This window comes from Salmo salar, chromosome ssa01 (genome assembly GCF_905237065.1).
Source record: "Salmo salar chromosome ssa01, Ssal_v3.1, whole genome shotgun sequence".
Lineage (NCBI taxonomy): Eukaryota > Metazoa > Chordata > Actinopteri > Salmoniformes > Salmonidae > Salmo > Salmo salar.
Genome location: NC_059442.1, coordinates 135,621,580 through 135,638,592, shown reverse-complemented (window position 1 = coordinate 135,638,592; position 17,013 = coordinate 135,621,580). Strand labels below are relative to the sequence as shown.

Genomic DNA, 17,013 nt, shown 5'->3' with positions numbered 1-17,013 from the left:
GTTGGGGTGAACAATGTTCATACTCACTGTGCTCCGGACCACCAGGAACCTCCTGGAGAAGACTACAGGCGCGTTGTGTCTCTGGGCTCATGCAGGCGGTTGAGCAGTCATAGGTGTTTGCAGGTTTTGATTTAAAGCAGTGAATGATGTGCTACTCTGGCATCACACCTAGAGAAATGAAGAACCTCAACTATTTGCTCTATGTGAACACATGGTTCAAATTGCTTTTGTGTGTGACTGTTCTTCATAGACAAGATTATGAACATGTTGTTTGTGTCTTTCCGTACCAGATTGCAAAAGCGGAAGCAATGGTAGGGAGATGGTTCACGTGACTTAGAGTTGAGAAGTGGATGTGTGCTACTGTAGTATCCTGCCATGTGGAATAAAGCATTAGATCAATAGCCGCTATAAGCCAGTGCTTATTGTGTAGACTACTAGACTGTTACATTAACATATGCCCTTGGTGATTCTATTATGTCCCTAGATCAATTTCCTAGAGTGCATAAAGCTATGTGCGGTCTATAGGTTTTCATTACCGTCCCTACAGTATGTTTAGCATCCCTACTTAAGAGCACAATGTAGTATCTATATGTTTAGGACATGCTTTATTCTGAATGATTGTTCCGTTCTTACTGCGTAGTAAGTCACTTATTATGTGGTTTGGATGTTGAGTAAAGCAGTTTGTAGTTTGGCCTAGTAATCCCTTCGTTTTGGTTTACGCGTCCATGGCTGAATTGTAGCACTAGACTTTGACAAATTGACTTGAAATAGGTGTTTCCTTCGCTGCTTAAGCTTGACGAGCAGGTGGATGATGAGGAAGAAGAGGACGAGAAGGTGGGTGTTTACTTTTGATTGGAGGCTGTTTGATAGTTGCCAAAGTGGTGTTGTAGATCCTGTTGCATATTAAGTATTGTCTAACTCACCTTCCCCCTGACTAGCAGGTCATAGCTGAGGATGAGGAGAGAAAGACTCTGGTGGGTATTTATCATTAGAAGACTGTAGAATAGAATTCACCCTCTATAGAGCCTTTAGGTACCCCCATTGTAAAACCATAGACAGTCAACTACTGGAGCTAGATTTCTCACATGATAGTTCCCTGTGGCCAATTAGATGAGTCTTTAGTCTTTTGAGGGTATGGAAGTGTAATGGTAAGAACTTCTGCACCCAGAGGATCCGTTTCAGATTATTGGGGCTGTGAAAGTGTGAAATGCATGGAATAAGATAGTATCCAGAATTGTTTGTTTTATTCACTGCTGATGAATGGCACATGGCTTGTGGTTGGGTTTTTCTAAGGTAAGACAATCAGTGTTCATCTAATGAATGTAGAGAGTGGAACTTTAATCTGAGCTGTGTTTTCAAAGAAGCACAACTCTGGGGTTGTGTGAAGCCGTGATGTTGTCGTCGAAGCGCTGCATCGTGCTGTGAGGAGATGAACTTGAAAGGCGGACTGTTCTGGGCTCCTGTAGAGAAGCAGGGGGATGTGGGAGGGAAGGAGTGATTAGGAATTGAGTTATCCCAGATGAAGCTTAGTAGGAAGAGTTCACAGGAACTTCACAGTGCACGCTGACTCGCGCTCTTCTGCCTGTCAACACAAATTAGACACTTAAAAGACAAGACACACTGTTCAAGTTTCATTGTCAACAAGCACCAATTTAAAATAAATAAATAAATAAATTCTGTTTTGTTTATTTTGACAGAAATACTCAAATAAACTACAGTATCTTCAAAATTGTACAATATAATGGAATGGTCATAAACCGTTGACTGATAATGAACATTCTGCTGTTACCACATGTCTATCTGTGTCCTGGAAAGCCAACACACAGGTCTTCATTATAATCACTCTGACCTTCAAACTGTGGTGCTGACTTTGTGCAGTTAGCAGGAATAAAAGAAACTTGGGCATTTTCCCCCTCTTTTTCCCCCCCTAGGGCAACATGGGCAAAATGATAGAATGGCGGCAGGTGGGTGTAAGACGAGGACATTATGTATGTGCATGTATGGACGTTCTGTACATGGATATATATAAAATATATTGTTTTTGAACCTCAAATAGAAAACTGACGATCCCTTTTCCGTACAGTGCATTCGGAAAGTATTCAGACCCCTTGACTTTTTCCACATTTTGTTACGCTACAGCCTTACTCTAAAATGGATTGAATTGTATTTTTTTTCCATCATCAGTCTACACACAGTACCTTATAATGACGAAGCAAAACGTTTTTTTTTTTTACATTTTTGCAAATGTATTAAATAAAAAACGGATCATATTTACATAAGTATTCAGACCCTTTTCTCAGTACTTTGTTGAAGCACTTTTGGCAGCGATTACAGCCCTGAGTCTTCTTGTGTATGACGCTACAAGCTTGGCACACCTGTATTTGGGCAGTTTCTCACATTCTTCTCTGCAGATCCTCTCAAGCTCTGTAAGGTTGGATGGGGAGCGTCGCTGCACAGCTATTTTCAGGTCTCCAGAGATGTTTGATCGGGTTCAAGTCCGGGCTCCGGCTGGGCCACTCAAGGACATTCAGAGACTTGTCCCGACTGTGTGCTTCGGGTCGTTGTCGTGTTGGAAGGTGAACATTTGCCCCAGTCTGAGGTCCTGAGCGCTCTGGAGCAGATTTTCATCAAGGATCTCTGTACTTTGCTCTGTTCATATTCCCTCAATCCTGACTAGTTTCCCAGTCCCTGCTACTGAAAAACATTGCCACAGCATGATGCTGCCACCATCATGCTTCACCGTAGGGATAGTGTCAGTTTTCCTCCAGACGTGACACTTGGCATTCAGGCCGAAGAGTTTAATCTTGGTTTCATCAGACCAGAGAATCTTGTTTCTCATGGTCAGAGTCTTTAGGTGCCTTTTGGCAAACTCCAAGCGGGCTGTCATGTGCCTTTTACTGAGGAGTGGCTTCCTTCTGGCCACTCTACCATACAGGCCTGATTGGTGGAGTGCTGCAGAGATGGTTGTCCTCCTGGAAGGTTATCCCATCTCCACAGAGGAACTCTGGAGCTGTCAGTGACCATCGGGTTTTTGGTCACCTCCCTGAAGAAGGCCCTTTTCCCCCGATTGCTCAGTTGAGCTGGGCAGCCAGCTATAGGAAGAGTCTTGGTGGTTCCAAACTACTTCCATTTAAGAATGATGGATGCCACTGTTTTCTTGGGGATCTTCAATGCTGGTACCCTTCCCCAGATCTGTGCCTTGACACAGTCCTGTCTTGGAGCTCTATGGACAATTCCTTCGACCTCATGGCTTGGTTTTTGCTCTGACATGCACTGTCAACTGTGGGACCTTTATATAGATAGGTGTGTACCTTTCCAAATCATGTCCTATCAATTGAATATACCACAGGTGGACTCCAATATAGTTGTAGAAATATCTCAAGAATGATCAATTGAAACAGGATGTACCTGAGCTCAATTTCGAGTCTCATAGCAAAGGGTCTGAATACTTACGTAAATAAGTACATTTCTGTTTTTATTTTGAAATTTGCACAAATTTCTAGAAACCTGTTTTCGCTTTGTCATTATGGGGTATTGCGTGTAGATTGCTGAGGAAATTGTTTATTTAATCAATTTTAGAATAAGGTTGTAACATAACAAAATGTGGAAAAAGGGAAGGCGTCTGAATACTTTCCGAACGCACTGTAAATACAGAACATGATACTGTACTGTCTGATACTGCTGTCGTTGTTGACATGGTCGGCTGATGTAACTTGTAAACCGACTCAGTGTATCAATCAGTTCTCTGAGGGTTTATCAAGTGTTCCGCCTCTAGCTGGAGGTTCACAGTATGTTTTGTGTTCTGTCTCACTCCAACCCTTCAGGAAAGTGTGGAGGAGGAGGTGGTTGAGGAGGAGCAGGTTGAGGTTTGTTGGTGTAGTAGAGGTTGTGTCAGTGACACACTGTCACTGATATCGTCATGGTCACATATCGTCATTCCCACTCACTGCCCTTCTCTCCACTCACGTAGTGGTGGTCACACTCGCATTCGCCACGTCATTGTGCCTTCTCATGGTGGGAACGGACACCACCATCGTTACCGGGGTGACTTTGATCTTGTTGGGTTTTTCACTGGTCATCTGTTTGGTGCAACACTCTTCCCCTATATGACTATGGTACTGTTGTCCCTTACCTGTTCTCTAAATCCAAGTGCAGCTGTCTTGCGCTTCATTACAGACATCTCCTTCCCACAACTTCATTTACTTTCAGACTACTATGCAGTTTAATGATTTAGTTATTTTCCCTTTTCTTTTGTTTTCAATAGACTGACAAAGAGAAGGTGGGTTCATTACAAACAAGTGTTGCATACATACAGTATGTAGTCCTACAGTTTGTATGTATGCAAAGGTTTACTGTACCTCTTTTTACAATTTTGTCTTTTGGTTAAGTCTATTATCCTAAATCTTCTCCTGCTGTTAGTGCTAGTTGGATTTGTTGCTGGTCCGTACTCTAGTTATTGCAACAAAAGACACATTTGACAGATGTTCTTTTTATTTTATTTTTTACTTCTCTCAAAGATGGATGCACCCCCAGAGGAAAAGGTGGGTTAGAGTTTGTGCCTTTCTCCCTGGGTTATATAGTTGAGCAGTAGCTATGCTGCTCACAAAAATGTCACTGGTTCATTGGTCAACACATTTCCCAGTTGGTACCATATTATTTTATAGCACCATCAGATATTTGCCATGTATTTCTAGTTTTTACCTCATACTAGCTCTTGATAAATACGGTCATCTCCTTTTTTTCCCCCTCCCACTCTCTGATAGCCTGAAAAGAAAGACGAGGAGAAGGTGAGTGTAGTAAGGATGTGACATCATCAGTGCCCATCTCCACTAACACTGTATCACTCTCACTAACTGTCACTTACTCAGCAGTATACACACGTACAGGAGGCTCATGAAAAACATACTCAATCTCTCCCTATAGCCCCTGTAAGCCCTCCTCGTATCCACTGGTGCAGAACTCCTTCAGTAGTCTCCCCTACAGCTGTCCTATACTCTTGTCTGGAATCTAGACATGTAGTCTAGTCCCTGGCAGTCCATGTATCAGCTGGCCTATTGAAGCATTAGCTTAATGGGCCACATCATGTTGTCATCTGTCTGGCTGGGGTTGCTTTAGGCCTCTGAGATGGTTTCTGTCAGACTGATGCTGTGGTTGTTGATACGGGACACATTGTGACCCCTGGTGGTCCTCCAATACGATATACTTCTGAGTCAATGAATCTGCTGTCATATTAAACCGCCATTTTCTTTCATCTGCTTTCTTTGAAGGTGGTGATTATTACCGACAAAAAGGTGGGTTAGTCTACAGGAGTGTTGGCTCTAATAACAATGACTGTAACTAACTGGAAGGGAAGTAGCAGTGACATTGCAAGTATAGGGAATCTCCCTACTTCAAACATTTTTCACAGTTTCTCTGAAAAAGATGTTTGAGTGACCATTGCCTTCTCTTGCCATGCTTGTTCATCTACTGGCAAAAAGCAAAATAACACGTTTTCTCCATTGCTGCTGGATTATTGTGTGTGCTCTACTTTGGCTTACAATCCGCATACTTTACAGTATGTGTATTATCTGGCATCAAAGGGAATTATGTTGCTGTTTTACCCCATATCTATGGTTTTTGAGAATCATGCTTAACTGTTGTACAAAAAAATGTTCTGTACTCAGACTTATTACACTGTCTCTGTGTGCTCTCTGCGTCTGTCTGACTATCTGCCTGTCTGTCTGCAGCTGGACACAGAAGCCAGTGACCTCCTGAATGAGCTTCAGGTCAAGCTGAACAATGTGCTGGATGAGCTGAGTACCACGTTTGGAAACAGGTACACACATGCTCCCACACAGTCCCAGGATTCCAACATGTACACTCTCCCCATACTATGTCACTCATAATGTTTCTACTGTAGACTCATGCACACAGCTTCAGTCTGTAGTATATGGAGTCCATTTTGGCTCTGAACCCTAACCCCTGTGGCTCCTTTCTCTCCTGTAGTTTCCAGGTCCGTATTGATGACTGTATGAGACAGATGGCCTCTCTGCTGTACCAGATCAAGGGCCCAGTCAACGCCAACAGCCGCAACATGGTGGAGGCCGACTCCGACAACATGCTACGGCCACTTATGGACTTCCTGGATTCCAAGTGAGTGGATCCCTCCTGCTTCTCTATTGGCTGCTGATTTGGTGGCGTCCATTTTGGTGCATTCCCACTGAAGTCAGTTGTTTTTGTCAGTATGTTGTGCCATGTTGCGTGATTGTGTATTTGTTGATTTGCTGTATGTGTTGTCTCATTAAACGTCTGTGTGTCTATGCAGGTTAACGCTGTTTGCCACAGCGTGTGAGAAGACTGTTCTAAAGCGGGTTCTGAAAGAGCTGTGGAGGATTGTGATGAGCAGCCTGGAGAAGACCATCGTCCTGCCCCAAGGAAACGACACCTTCGTAAGGCCTAACACCCCTCCCTAACATTTACCTTCAAACCTGGCCCTTTTCCTCACCACACTCTACTCCAAACACACCGTCGCCTAATGTTATGTGCATTCCTCTCCTCAGGGGGCCCAGATCCTGTCTGCAGCCAAGGAACTGGGGCAGCTCTCCAAGCTCAAGGATCACATGGCAGGAGAGGCCAAAAGCCTGACCCCTAAACAGTGTGCTGTCATGGATATAGCACTGGACACAATCAAAGTTTGTGTTTGAGTTTATAGGCGAACATACACATGTGGTAAAGTGACTACTTAGATGATGAGGGGGCTGTGTTGCTGATCCTTTAATTACAGGCCTCATTCATTTTATAGTAGGGAACCAAACCTTCTCCCTCTCTCTCACTCTTCTGCAGCAATACTTCCATGCAGGAGGGAACGGTCTGAAGAAGGCGTTCCTGGAGAAGAGTCCTGAGTTGACCTCACTACGCCACGCTCTGTCCCTCTACACGCAGACCACAGACACGCTCATCAAGACCTTCGTCACAACACAACACACACAAGGTGAGGCGGCGCGCATGCACACACACACACAATAGCATCAGTCTGCTTCCCATTGTGTCTAACTAAATACTGTATATTAGTCATAAAATAAGACCTTTGCTTCTCCCATGATTTGCCACCAGGGGTCACCAGAGGCTCCAGTGCTCCCTCTTGAGTACTGTTCTATTTAGTATTGGGCTTGAAGTTGATCTATCAGCTAAATACTGTGTGTGCCTCTGTTACATACCTGGAAACTAACTTTCTCTGGCTCTGTGACTGTTCTGTGTGCTGGGATTTGTCTAACTCTAAAATGACTCACTGCTGCCATTTGACACTTTGTTTGCTTATTTGTCTTCTCTCCTGTGATCTTTTCTGCTGCCTCCTCACCAGTGCACAATGGGAAGGGTATTAGGTTAACTCCCAACGAAAAAATACAACCCTCCAGGGGTAGGTGGTGTCAACAACCCCGATCTCCTTTACTCTGTGTACATAAACCCCCTCTCATCTCCCCCTGTGGGTGAGTTCGCCCCAAACACCAACCTTGACTGCTCCTCCTCCTGGTTGTATGACCCTACCCATACCCTCTCCTCCTCCTCCTCCTCCCTAAAGGATACTACTGGTATCTATAATCACACTGACCACCACTGGAAGATAATGTCTTGTGTTCCCATCTGTGTGTGCTAGGGTCAGGAGTGGACAAGCCGGTGGGAGAGATATCCGTTCAGATCGACCTATTCACCCACCCTGGTACTGGGGAGCACAAAGTCACTGTCAAAGGTTTGTATATTTGTAGAGTTAAGGAAAACAATTACTGCAATAAACCCTTTTCTGTGTCTCCCCATCCCAACAAACAAACTAATCTCCTTCCTCGTTGTACCAGTGGTGGGAGCCAATGATCTGAAGTGGCAGACGTCTGGGATGTTCCGGCCCTTTGTGGAGATCACCATGATTGGACCCCACCTCAGTGACAAGAAGCGCAAGTTCCAATCCAAGTCCAAGAACAACAGCTGGGCGCCCAAGTTCAACGAGACCTTCCACTTGTGAGTCCAGAGTCAAGCAATAGTACAGTAGCCTGTTGCCTAAAATGATCAATGTGTAGTCCCTTGAAATAGCCATTGCTCATTGTAAAAAAAAAAAGTGTAAAAAAGTATCTCTCTCCCTCCCCTCTTCCATGTCTCCTCAGTATCCTAGGTAACGAGGATGGCTTTGAGTGCTACGAGCTGCAGATGTGTGTGAAGGACTACTGTTTTGGCCGTGCCGATCGGGTGGTGGGCATGGCTGTGATGCAGCTGCGGGATGTGGCAGAGAAGGGCAGTGTGGCGTGCTGGTGCCCCCTGGGTCAGCGGGTCACCATGGACGAGACAGGCCTCACCGCCATGCGCATCCTCTCCCAGCGCTCCAACGACGAGGTGGCCAAGGAGTTCGTCAAGCTCAAGTCTGAGATACGCTCTGAGGAGGAGGGCAGATGAGGTCTCCCTGAAGGAGGGGTGTGAAGGGCCTCTAGTAAAGTGGGAAGTAATAGGAGCACATTGACTACTACTACTTTGGACTAATAATGTCCCCTGGCTGCTACTGGCTGTTTGATGGACACTGGTTCACCATTACACTGTCACTCACTGTGTGTTTCTCAGACTCCCATTTTGTGTCCCTCACTCCCTATCTCCTACACAGACGTAGTTAGTTTCTCTCTCACTCAATGGTTATTAGACACAATCTCACACGATATTGTACTTACTGTGGGTTGGCCAGTCTGGCACTATGGACATGCCATGGGCGCTATATGCCAATCAATTCCTGCCAGCCTGTATGCACTTCAGCACAGGGTCTCCCCCTCACCCCACAATCCCCACCAGTGTTCATGTGCAATACCCCCCAACTGTGGCCATATGTTTGATGCCTTACACTTTAGAAGCTGTGAATGTGTGAAGTTCAGACAGAAAACTGTAACTGTAGTAGAAAGCTGTTTATCTTCCTCAATCTCTCTTTAGTGTTCTTCAGGATCCATGTTCAAATCTCATTGATGCCACTATTCGGGTCAAAACGCAGGATGTCATTGTTTGTGTTTTGGTCGAAGTAGATTCACCTGGTTTCTATCGTTTGGACTTCTACCACATGTCAAGTACCCTACTCCTAAATATAGTGTACAAATCCAGTTTTTTTTCCTGTAGAAAAGTGAAGTGTGTTTTTTTTGTATTGAAATTAGTGCCGTGTGGTGGTTCTGAAGTGAGTTTTACATTTGACTCTCCCCCCTATTTTTTTGACATGAGGTACTGTAACGGCAACAGCACTCAATATAAAGGGTTTGTAAGTTGTGTGCCTTGTCAGGTGTTGGACTTCTATTCATAACCCATTAGTCCCATACAGTGTTAACAATGCACTTTGAATGAGAATTACTGTAATACTTTTTAGTCTAAATTGTCATAAATGTTGTTAATGCAAAGGGCTGCCTTCTATCCAGAGAGAAACCTTCCTTTTAAGGATAGAGAGTGGTGAGCACTTTTTAATATGGACTATTGCTTCTTACATCAAAAAACGACAATAGTGTATGTAGGGCCCTGTCTTGAACTTAGTAATCACTGCTAAATAACCCTGTTGAATACAACATTTTACAAACATTTGGCTAATGTTGCCAACCCTCAATGACAGCCATTTTATTTTTAGTTTTTATGTATTTATTCTGTATGTAGAGTCTGGTCTACTTTGCAAACAGAGGGCTGCTAGATGGCATTTGAGTATAGTTTTGAATAGCTTTTTACTGCAGTTTTCTAGCAGGACCCTACAGATACTAAGTGGACCTAGAGGGGCTTTTGGGACCAGAGGAGTTTAAACAATTTTCATCTCAGATGAGGGAAAGGCTAGCCTCGTATGGTTCGTAACGAGGCTAGGAAAAGGCAGTCCAAGCCCTCGGTTTGCAAATATTTTCCTGCTATGTTTCCTTGTATCTCTGAGTGGCCTTACATTGGTGATAATAGAAGATTTCTATATACATGTTTTTACCCCCCATTTTCTGTGTATTTCTTTTCTCACAACGATGCAGAGAGTTGGTCAATTTGACCTGAATCAACCGTATCAGACTGCTGTTACTTTATTTTTGTTTTTAATTGTATTGGAGGATTTATATTTGTTTAGATGTAGTCATTTTCTTAGATATAGTATTTATATTTTTGTTGTTTTCCATTTTGATCCCTCTTAAAAAAATGTTGGAATGATGTGGAGATGTTCAGTACGGTATCATGAGTTCTGTTGGATCTACAGTATACAGTAAGGGGTAATGCATGAGTTCTGTTGGATCTACAGTATACAGTAAGGGGTAATGCATGCCTGTCATATCCCTGATAGAAATGAGAACATATCACTCCTAACAAAAATATTTAGCGATTTGTCAAGTTACACTGCCGTTGTCCATACAATAATAGTCAGTTTGATATTCACACAAAGAAGAAAACTGCAACATCACACACTGTTAAAGCTATGTCTGGGCTTTATATGCAGTATCTACAGTACCAATGTGAATACATCTTTTTGGCTGTTGATTTAGGGGGAAAAGTCTACTTCTAAGGAGGGCACTGCCACTAAGATACATGTTCCTTGTGCCAAGCTGTGCAAGTGTTCACTTTTTATCGTTTCATTACATTTTTTTAATACATATTTTTTAAATCTTGTGAACCATTGCACTATAATTAAATCACTACAATAGTTAGTTAGCACGTGTTGTATGTCTGAGTAACTGGACTTTTGTGAAGTTTTATTTGTATTTTGCAACTGGAAAGATCATGGTATTGATCATTAAAATGTGTACATTACAATTTATTAATTTTGTATAAAGTATTTAAGAAATAGCTATTGATGTGTCTGGCTAATTTATTAGGGGTTCACAGCGAACTCACATAGATTGGTTACTTTTATTTCAAATTTGGCACACAGAAACTACAGGCCAACTACCGATTGGCCTATAGGTGACAGTTATAAGCAGTCTCACTTAAACCCTCATATCCAGCGGCCCGTTTGACCTAAACACTTGAAACCTTGTATGTAGGTGTCTTTCCTCATCCTGAACAAATTCTCCTCAAGGACCCATAATGTCCGTCAGGATAGATTTTCCTCCATATTGGACTTTTTTTTTTTTTTTACTTTTTAAAAACGTATTCTCATGAACCATACACTCTAAATAACACCAAATGCAGTATGTAGGCCCATGGTACATCACTTAGATTTTCTCAAATTAAGGGATTGGTTAAGAGATGACTGAGTAATTGATAAATCAGGAAATCTGCTTTTATTTGTCCATTTAAATCCACTAGACAATGGCCCATCAACTCAAAACTTTTTAGGGTCATCACAGACGTTACCATGATGAACCGTGTTAAGTTTGGCATTTATCTTCAAAAATAAGGAACCTTAGCAATCAAATTTGACTATGTAAAACTAATGCTTTAAATAATGATAAAAAACCTCTGACTAAATTTGGAATGTAGGACCATGGTACTTCTCCAAACTTAGCTTTTCTCAAGCTAAGGGATTGGTCAAAAGATGGCTGAGTTATTGACAAATCTGATTTGTGTCCATTTAAACCACTGTAAATCCACTTCCACAGTGGCCTATCAACTTGAAACGTGTCATCGCTATCATGGTCGTCCCTAAAATGAACCACACTGAATTTCTTGTTGATTTCTCAAAAAACAGGGAAACTATTAACAACTAGTTATTTTCATATTTAACGCTAATGCTCAAAATCATCTTCTGCTCATGAACCATATGCCAGATTCACTCCAGATTTTGTGTGTATAGACTCATTACATCAGTCGCTTAATGGTTTTGAGATTTTTTGTTGCTGCATTCAAATATTGTATGGCCGGACTGTACCTAATAGATGCACGTTAGCACTTATGCTAATGAAAAAAATACTTCATCTTCTCATGAACCATAAATCAGATTGACTCCAGATTTGGAATATAGACTCAATGAATTAGCCTCTAATGAATTTGAGAATAGTCAGCCACACTACACTACTAGATGACACCATATCAAACCAGGGCTATAAGAACTGAGCCGATGGACATGGGGCCAGGAAATTTGGCATGGAGCACCTTCCTAATATTGAGTTGCACCCTCTTTTGCCCTCAGAACAGCCTCAGTTCGTCGTGGCATGGACTCTACAAGGTGTCGAAAGCGTTCCACAGGGATGCTGGCCCATGTTGACGCCAATGCTCCAACTTGTGTCAAGTTGGCTGGATGTCCTTTGGGTGGTGGACCATTCTTGATACACATGGGAAAATATTGAGTGTGAATAACCCAGCAGTGGTGACACACTCAAACCGCCTGGCACATACTACCATATCCTGTTCAAAGGCACTTAAATATGTGGTCTTGCCCATTCACCCTCTGAATGGCACACACATACAATCCATGTCTCAATTGTCTTAAGGATTAAAAATCCTTCTTTAACCTGTCTCCCCCCCTTCATCTACACTGATTTTGAAGTGGATTTAACAAGTGAATTCAATAAGGGGTCATGGCTTTCACCTGGATTCACCTGGTCAGTCTGTCATGGACAGAGCATTAGTTAGTTCCTAATGTTTTGTACACTCAGTGTACAGTGCCTTCTGGAAGTAATCAGACCCCTTGACTTCTTACACATTTTGTTAGGTTACAGCCTTATTCTAAAATTGATTCAATTGTTTTTTCCTCTTATCAATCTACACACAATACCCCATAATGACAAAGCAAAAACAGTTTTTTTCTAAATGTTTGCTAATTTATAAAAAATGAAATATCACATTTACGTAGGTATTCAGACACTTTACTCAGTACTTTGAAGCACATCTGGCAGCGATTACAGCCTTGAGTCTTCTTTGGTATGGCGCTACAAGCTTGGCACCCCTGTATTTGGAGAGTTTCTCACATTATTCTTTGCAGATCCTCTCAAGCGCTGTCAAGTTGGATGGGGAGCATTGCTGCACAGCTGTTTTTTAGGTCTCTCCAGGGTTCAAGTCCGGCCTATGAGTGGGCCACTCAAGGACATTGAGACTTGTCCCGAAACCCCTCTTGCGTTGTCTTGGCAGTGTGCTTAGCTATTTTTTGTCCCACCCTTCAGCTCTCCTCAACGCCTCCCATCTACAGCTGAAGTCAGAAGTGTACATACACCTTAGCCAAATACATTTAAAACTCTGTTTTTCACAATTCCTCACATTTAATCCTAGTAAACATTCCCTGTTTTAGGTCAGTTAGGATCACTACTTTATTTTAAGAATGTGAAATGTCAGAATAATAGAGTGATTTACTTCAGCTTTTGTTTCTTTCATCACATTCCCAGTGGGTCAGAAGTTTACATAAGTTTGCCCACTGACAAAGAAATGATCAGTCTCTAATTTTAATGGTAGGTTTATTTGAACAGTGAGAGACAGAATAACAAAAAAATCCAGAAAAACGCATGTCAAAAATGTTATAAATTGATTTGCATTTTAATGAGGGAAATAAGTATTTGATCCCCTCTAAATCAGAAAGATTTCTGGCTCCCAGGTGTCTTTTATACAGGTAACGAGCTGAGATTAGGAGCACACTCTTAAAGCAAGTGCTCCTATTCTCAGCTTGTTACCTGTATAAAAGACAACTGTCCACAGAAGCAATCAATCAATCAGATTCCAAACTCTCCACCATGGCCAAGACCAAAGAGCTCTCCAAGGATGTCAGGGACAAGATTGTTGACCTACACAAGGCTGGAATGGGCTACGAGACCATTGCCAAGCAGCTTGGTGAGAAGGTGACAACAGTTGGCGCGATTATTCGCAAATGGAAGAAACACAAAAGAACTGTCAGTCTCCCTCGGCCTGGAGCTCCATACAAGATCTCACCTCGTGGAGTTGCAATGATCATGAGAATGGTGAGGAATCAGCCCAGAACTACACGGGAGGATCTTGTCAATGATCTCAAGGCAGCTGGGACCATAGTCACCAAGAAAACAATTGATAACACACTACGCCGCGAAGGACTGAAATCCTGCAGCACCCGCAAGGTCCCCCTGCTCAAGAAAGCACATATACATGCCCGTCTGAAGTTTCCCAATGAACATCTGAATGATTCAGAGGACAACTGGGCGAAATTGTTGTGGTCAGATGAGACCAAAATGGACCTCTTTGGCATCAACTCAACTCGCCGTGTTTGGAGGAGGAGGAATGCTCAAACATGGAGGTGGAAACATTATGCTTTGGGGGTGTTTTTCTGCTAAGGGGACAGGACAACTTCACCGCATCAAAGGGACGATGGACGGGGCCATGTACCGTCAAATCTTGGGTGAGAACCTCCTTCCCTCTGCCAGGGCATTGAAAATGGGTCGTGGATGGGTATTCCAGCATGACAATGACCCAAAACACACGGCCAAGGCAACGAAGGAGTGGCTCAAGAAGAAGCACATTAAGGTCCTGGAGTGGCCTAGCCAGTCTCCAGACATTAATCCCATAGAAAATCTGTGGAGGGAGCTGAAGGTTCGAGTTTCCAAACGTCAGCCTCAACCTTAATGACTTGGAAAAGATCTGCAAAGAGGAGTGGGACAAAATCCCTCCTGAGATGTGTGCAAACCTGGTGGCCAACTACAAGAAACATCTGACCTCTGTGATTGACAACAAGGGTTTTGCCACCAAGTACTAAGTCATGTTTTGCAGAGGGGTCAAATACTTATTTCCCTCATTAAAATGCAAATCAATTTATACAATTTTTGACGTGTTTTTCTGGATTTTTGTTGTTGTTATTCTCTCTCTCACTGTTCAAATAAACCTACCATTAAAATTGTAGACTGATCATTTCTTTGTCCGTGGGCAAATGTACAAGATCAGCAGGGGATCAAATATTTTTTTCACTCACTGTACACTCAATTAGTATTTGGTACAATTGCCTTAAACAATTTAAACTTGGGTCAAACAGTTCGGGTAGCCTTCCACAAGCTTCCCACAATAAGTTGGGTGAATTTTGTCCCATTACTCCTGACAGAGCTGGTGTAACTGAGTCAGGTTTGTAGGCCTCCTTGCTCGCACACTTTTTCAGTTCTACCCACACATTTTCTATAGGATTGAGGTCAGGGCTTTGTGATGGCCGCTCACATACCTAGACTTTGTTGTCCTTACGCCATTTTGCCTCAACTTTGGAAGTATGCTTGGGGTCATTGTCCATTTGGAAGACCCATTTGCGACCAAGCTTTAACTTCCTGACTGATGTCTTGAGATGTTGCTTCAATATATCCACATAATTTTCCTCCCTCATGATGCCATGTATTTTGTGAAGTGCACCAGTCTCTCCTGCAGCAAAGCACCCCCACAACATGATGCTGCCACCCCCGTTCTTCACAGTTGGGATGGTGTTCTTCAGCTCCCCCTTTTTCCTCCAAACATAACGATGGTCATTATGGTCAAACAGTTGTATTTTTGTTTCATCAGACCAGAAGACATTTCTCCAAAAAGTGCAATCTTTGTCCCCATGTGCATTTGCAAACCATAGTCTGGCTTTTTATGGCCGTTTTGGAGCAGTGGCTTCTTCCTTGCTGAGCGGCCATTCAGGTTATGTTGGTATAGGACTTGTTTTACTGTGGATATAAATAATTTTGTACCTGTTTCCTCCAGCATCTTCACAAGGTCCTTTGCTGTTGTTCTGGGATTGATTTGCACTTTTCACACCAAAGTGTGTTTATCTCTAGGAGACAGAACGGTCTCCTTCCTGAGAGGTATGACGGCTGTGTGGTCCCATGGTGTTTATACCTTCAGGCGTTTGGAAATTGCTCCCATGGATGAACCAGACTTGTGGAGTTCTACAATTTTTTGGCTGATTTCTTTTGATTTTCCCATGATGTCCAGCAAAGAGGCACTGAGTTTGAAGGTAGGCCTTGAAATACATCCACAGGTACACCTCCAATTGACTCAAATGATGTCAATTAGCCTACCAGAAGCTTCTGAAGCCATGACATCATTTTCTGGAATGTTTAGAGGCACAGTCAACTTGGTGTATGTACACTTCTGACCCACTGGAATTGTGATACAGTGAATTATGAAATAATCTGTAAACAATTGTTGGATAAATTACTTGTCATGTGCAAAGTAGATGTCCTAACCGACTTGCCAAAACTATAGTTTGTTAACAAGAATTAGTGTAGTTTTAATGACTCCAACCTCAGTGTATGTAAACTTCCGACTTCAACTGTATCTCTGAAGACCATCCGGTTATGATTTCTATTTGCCATTTATTTTTCAACTGTGCTGTGATGTTTCACAAAAGTTCTGAACCTTTCTATTCTCATAGTTTCTACAGATTGTAAATTAAAGATTTATTTTTAATTCTAAAAGTATTATTGATTGAATGACTTTTAAAATCACCCAACAGTGCTATTGTAGTTAGCTCCAGGTAAATGTTGCAATTCTTCAGCCGTTCCTGAACCTGTGACTAAAAACAAGCTACATATGGACCATACCAAAACAAATGATCTAATGAGTCTCTTCGCAGATAAATCCACAGAGCTGGCATGGTTGTGTCCCCCATACAAATAACATTCTATTGGTTGCAAGAATTTTGTAAAATTTAAATTGAAAAACTACTGTAAATGTTGTATCCCGCGTTGTTTCGTGTGCCATGGAATCGGTACATTGAAAATCTCTATCCAAATATTTTGCAATCTATTTAGCTCAGCTGTCAATTTTTTGGTCCTTAAATTAAACTAGTATAACTTTTTTTTTCTACCAATTTTCTTTAACCATTTTGGTCTTCCCTTACTTCTTCCACTTGCCTCTACCATTTTTGTGGTATTGCTGCAATTAGCTGGTTGTAATTTTGAGTATAGCAGACAATTCCATATATTTTTGATAGCTGCGTGTGTCAACTTTTAACCCCTTTTTCACCCCAATTTTGTGATATCCAATTGGTAGTTAGTCTTGTGCCATCGCTGCAACTCCCATACGGACTCAGGAGAGGCAAGGGTCATGAGCCATGCGTCCTCCGAAACACGACTCTGCCGAGCCGCACTGCTTCTTGACACACTGCTCACTGAACTTGGAAGCCAGCCGCACCAATGTGTCGGAGGAAACACC

General features: G+C 42.5%; 1 protein-coding gene across 5 annotated transcripts in view; it reads left to right on the top strand.

Annotated features, from left to right (window-relative positions):
- LOC106565090 (protein unc-13 homolog B-like) overlaps nucleotides 1-10,792 on the top strand; it is a 32,000-nt gene extending 21,208 nt beyond the window's left edge. For 2 of the 5 annotated variants that reach the window (XM_045690410.1, XM_045690413.1), the window contains 9 exons: nucleotides 5,727-5,815; nucleotides 5,986-6,132; nucleotides 6,305-6,428; nucleotides 6,540-6,671; nucleotides 6,823-6,970; nucleotides 7,340-7,396; nucleotides 7,634-7,726; nucleotides 7,830-7,989; nucleotides 8,133-10,792. In XM_045690410.1, the coding sequence (XP_045546366.1) occupies nucleotides 5,727-5,815; nucleotides 5,986-6,132; nucleotides 6,305-6,428; nucleotides 6,540-6,671; nucleotides 6,823-6,970; nucleotides 7,340-7,396; nucleotides 7,634-7,726; nucleotides 7,830-7,989; nucleotides 8,133-8,418 (1,236 nt within the window). In that variant the 3' untranslated portion in view covers nucleotides 8,419-10,792. Of the gene's footprint in view, nucleotides 1-290; nucleotides 312-792; nucleotides 2,143-5,726; nucleotides 5,816-5,985; nucleotides 6,133-6,304; nucleotides 6,429-6,539; nucleotides 6,672-6,822; nucleotides 6,971-7,339; nucleotides 7,397-7,633; nucleotides 7,727-7,829; nucleotides 7,990-8,132 lie in introns of those variants that run through there. The other 3 variants (XM_045690427.1, XM_045690418.1, XM_045690429.1) reach the window with 2 other exon arrangements.
- The last annotated feature ends 6,221 nt before the right edge of the window (nucleotides 10,793-17,013 follow it).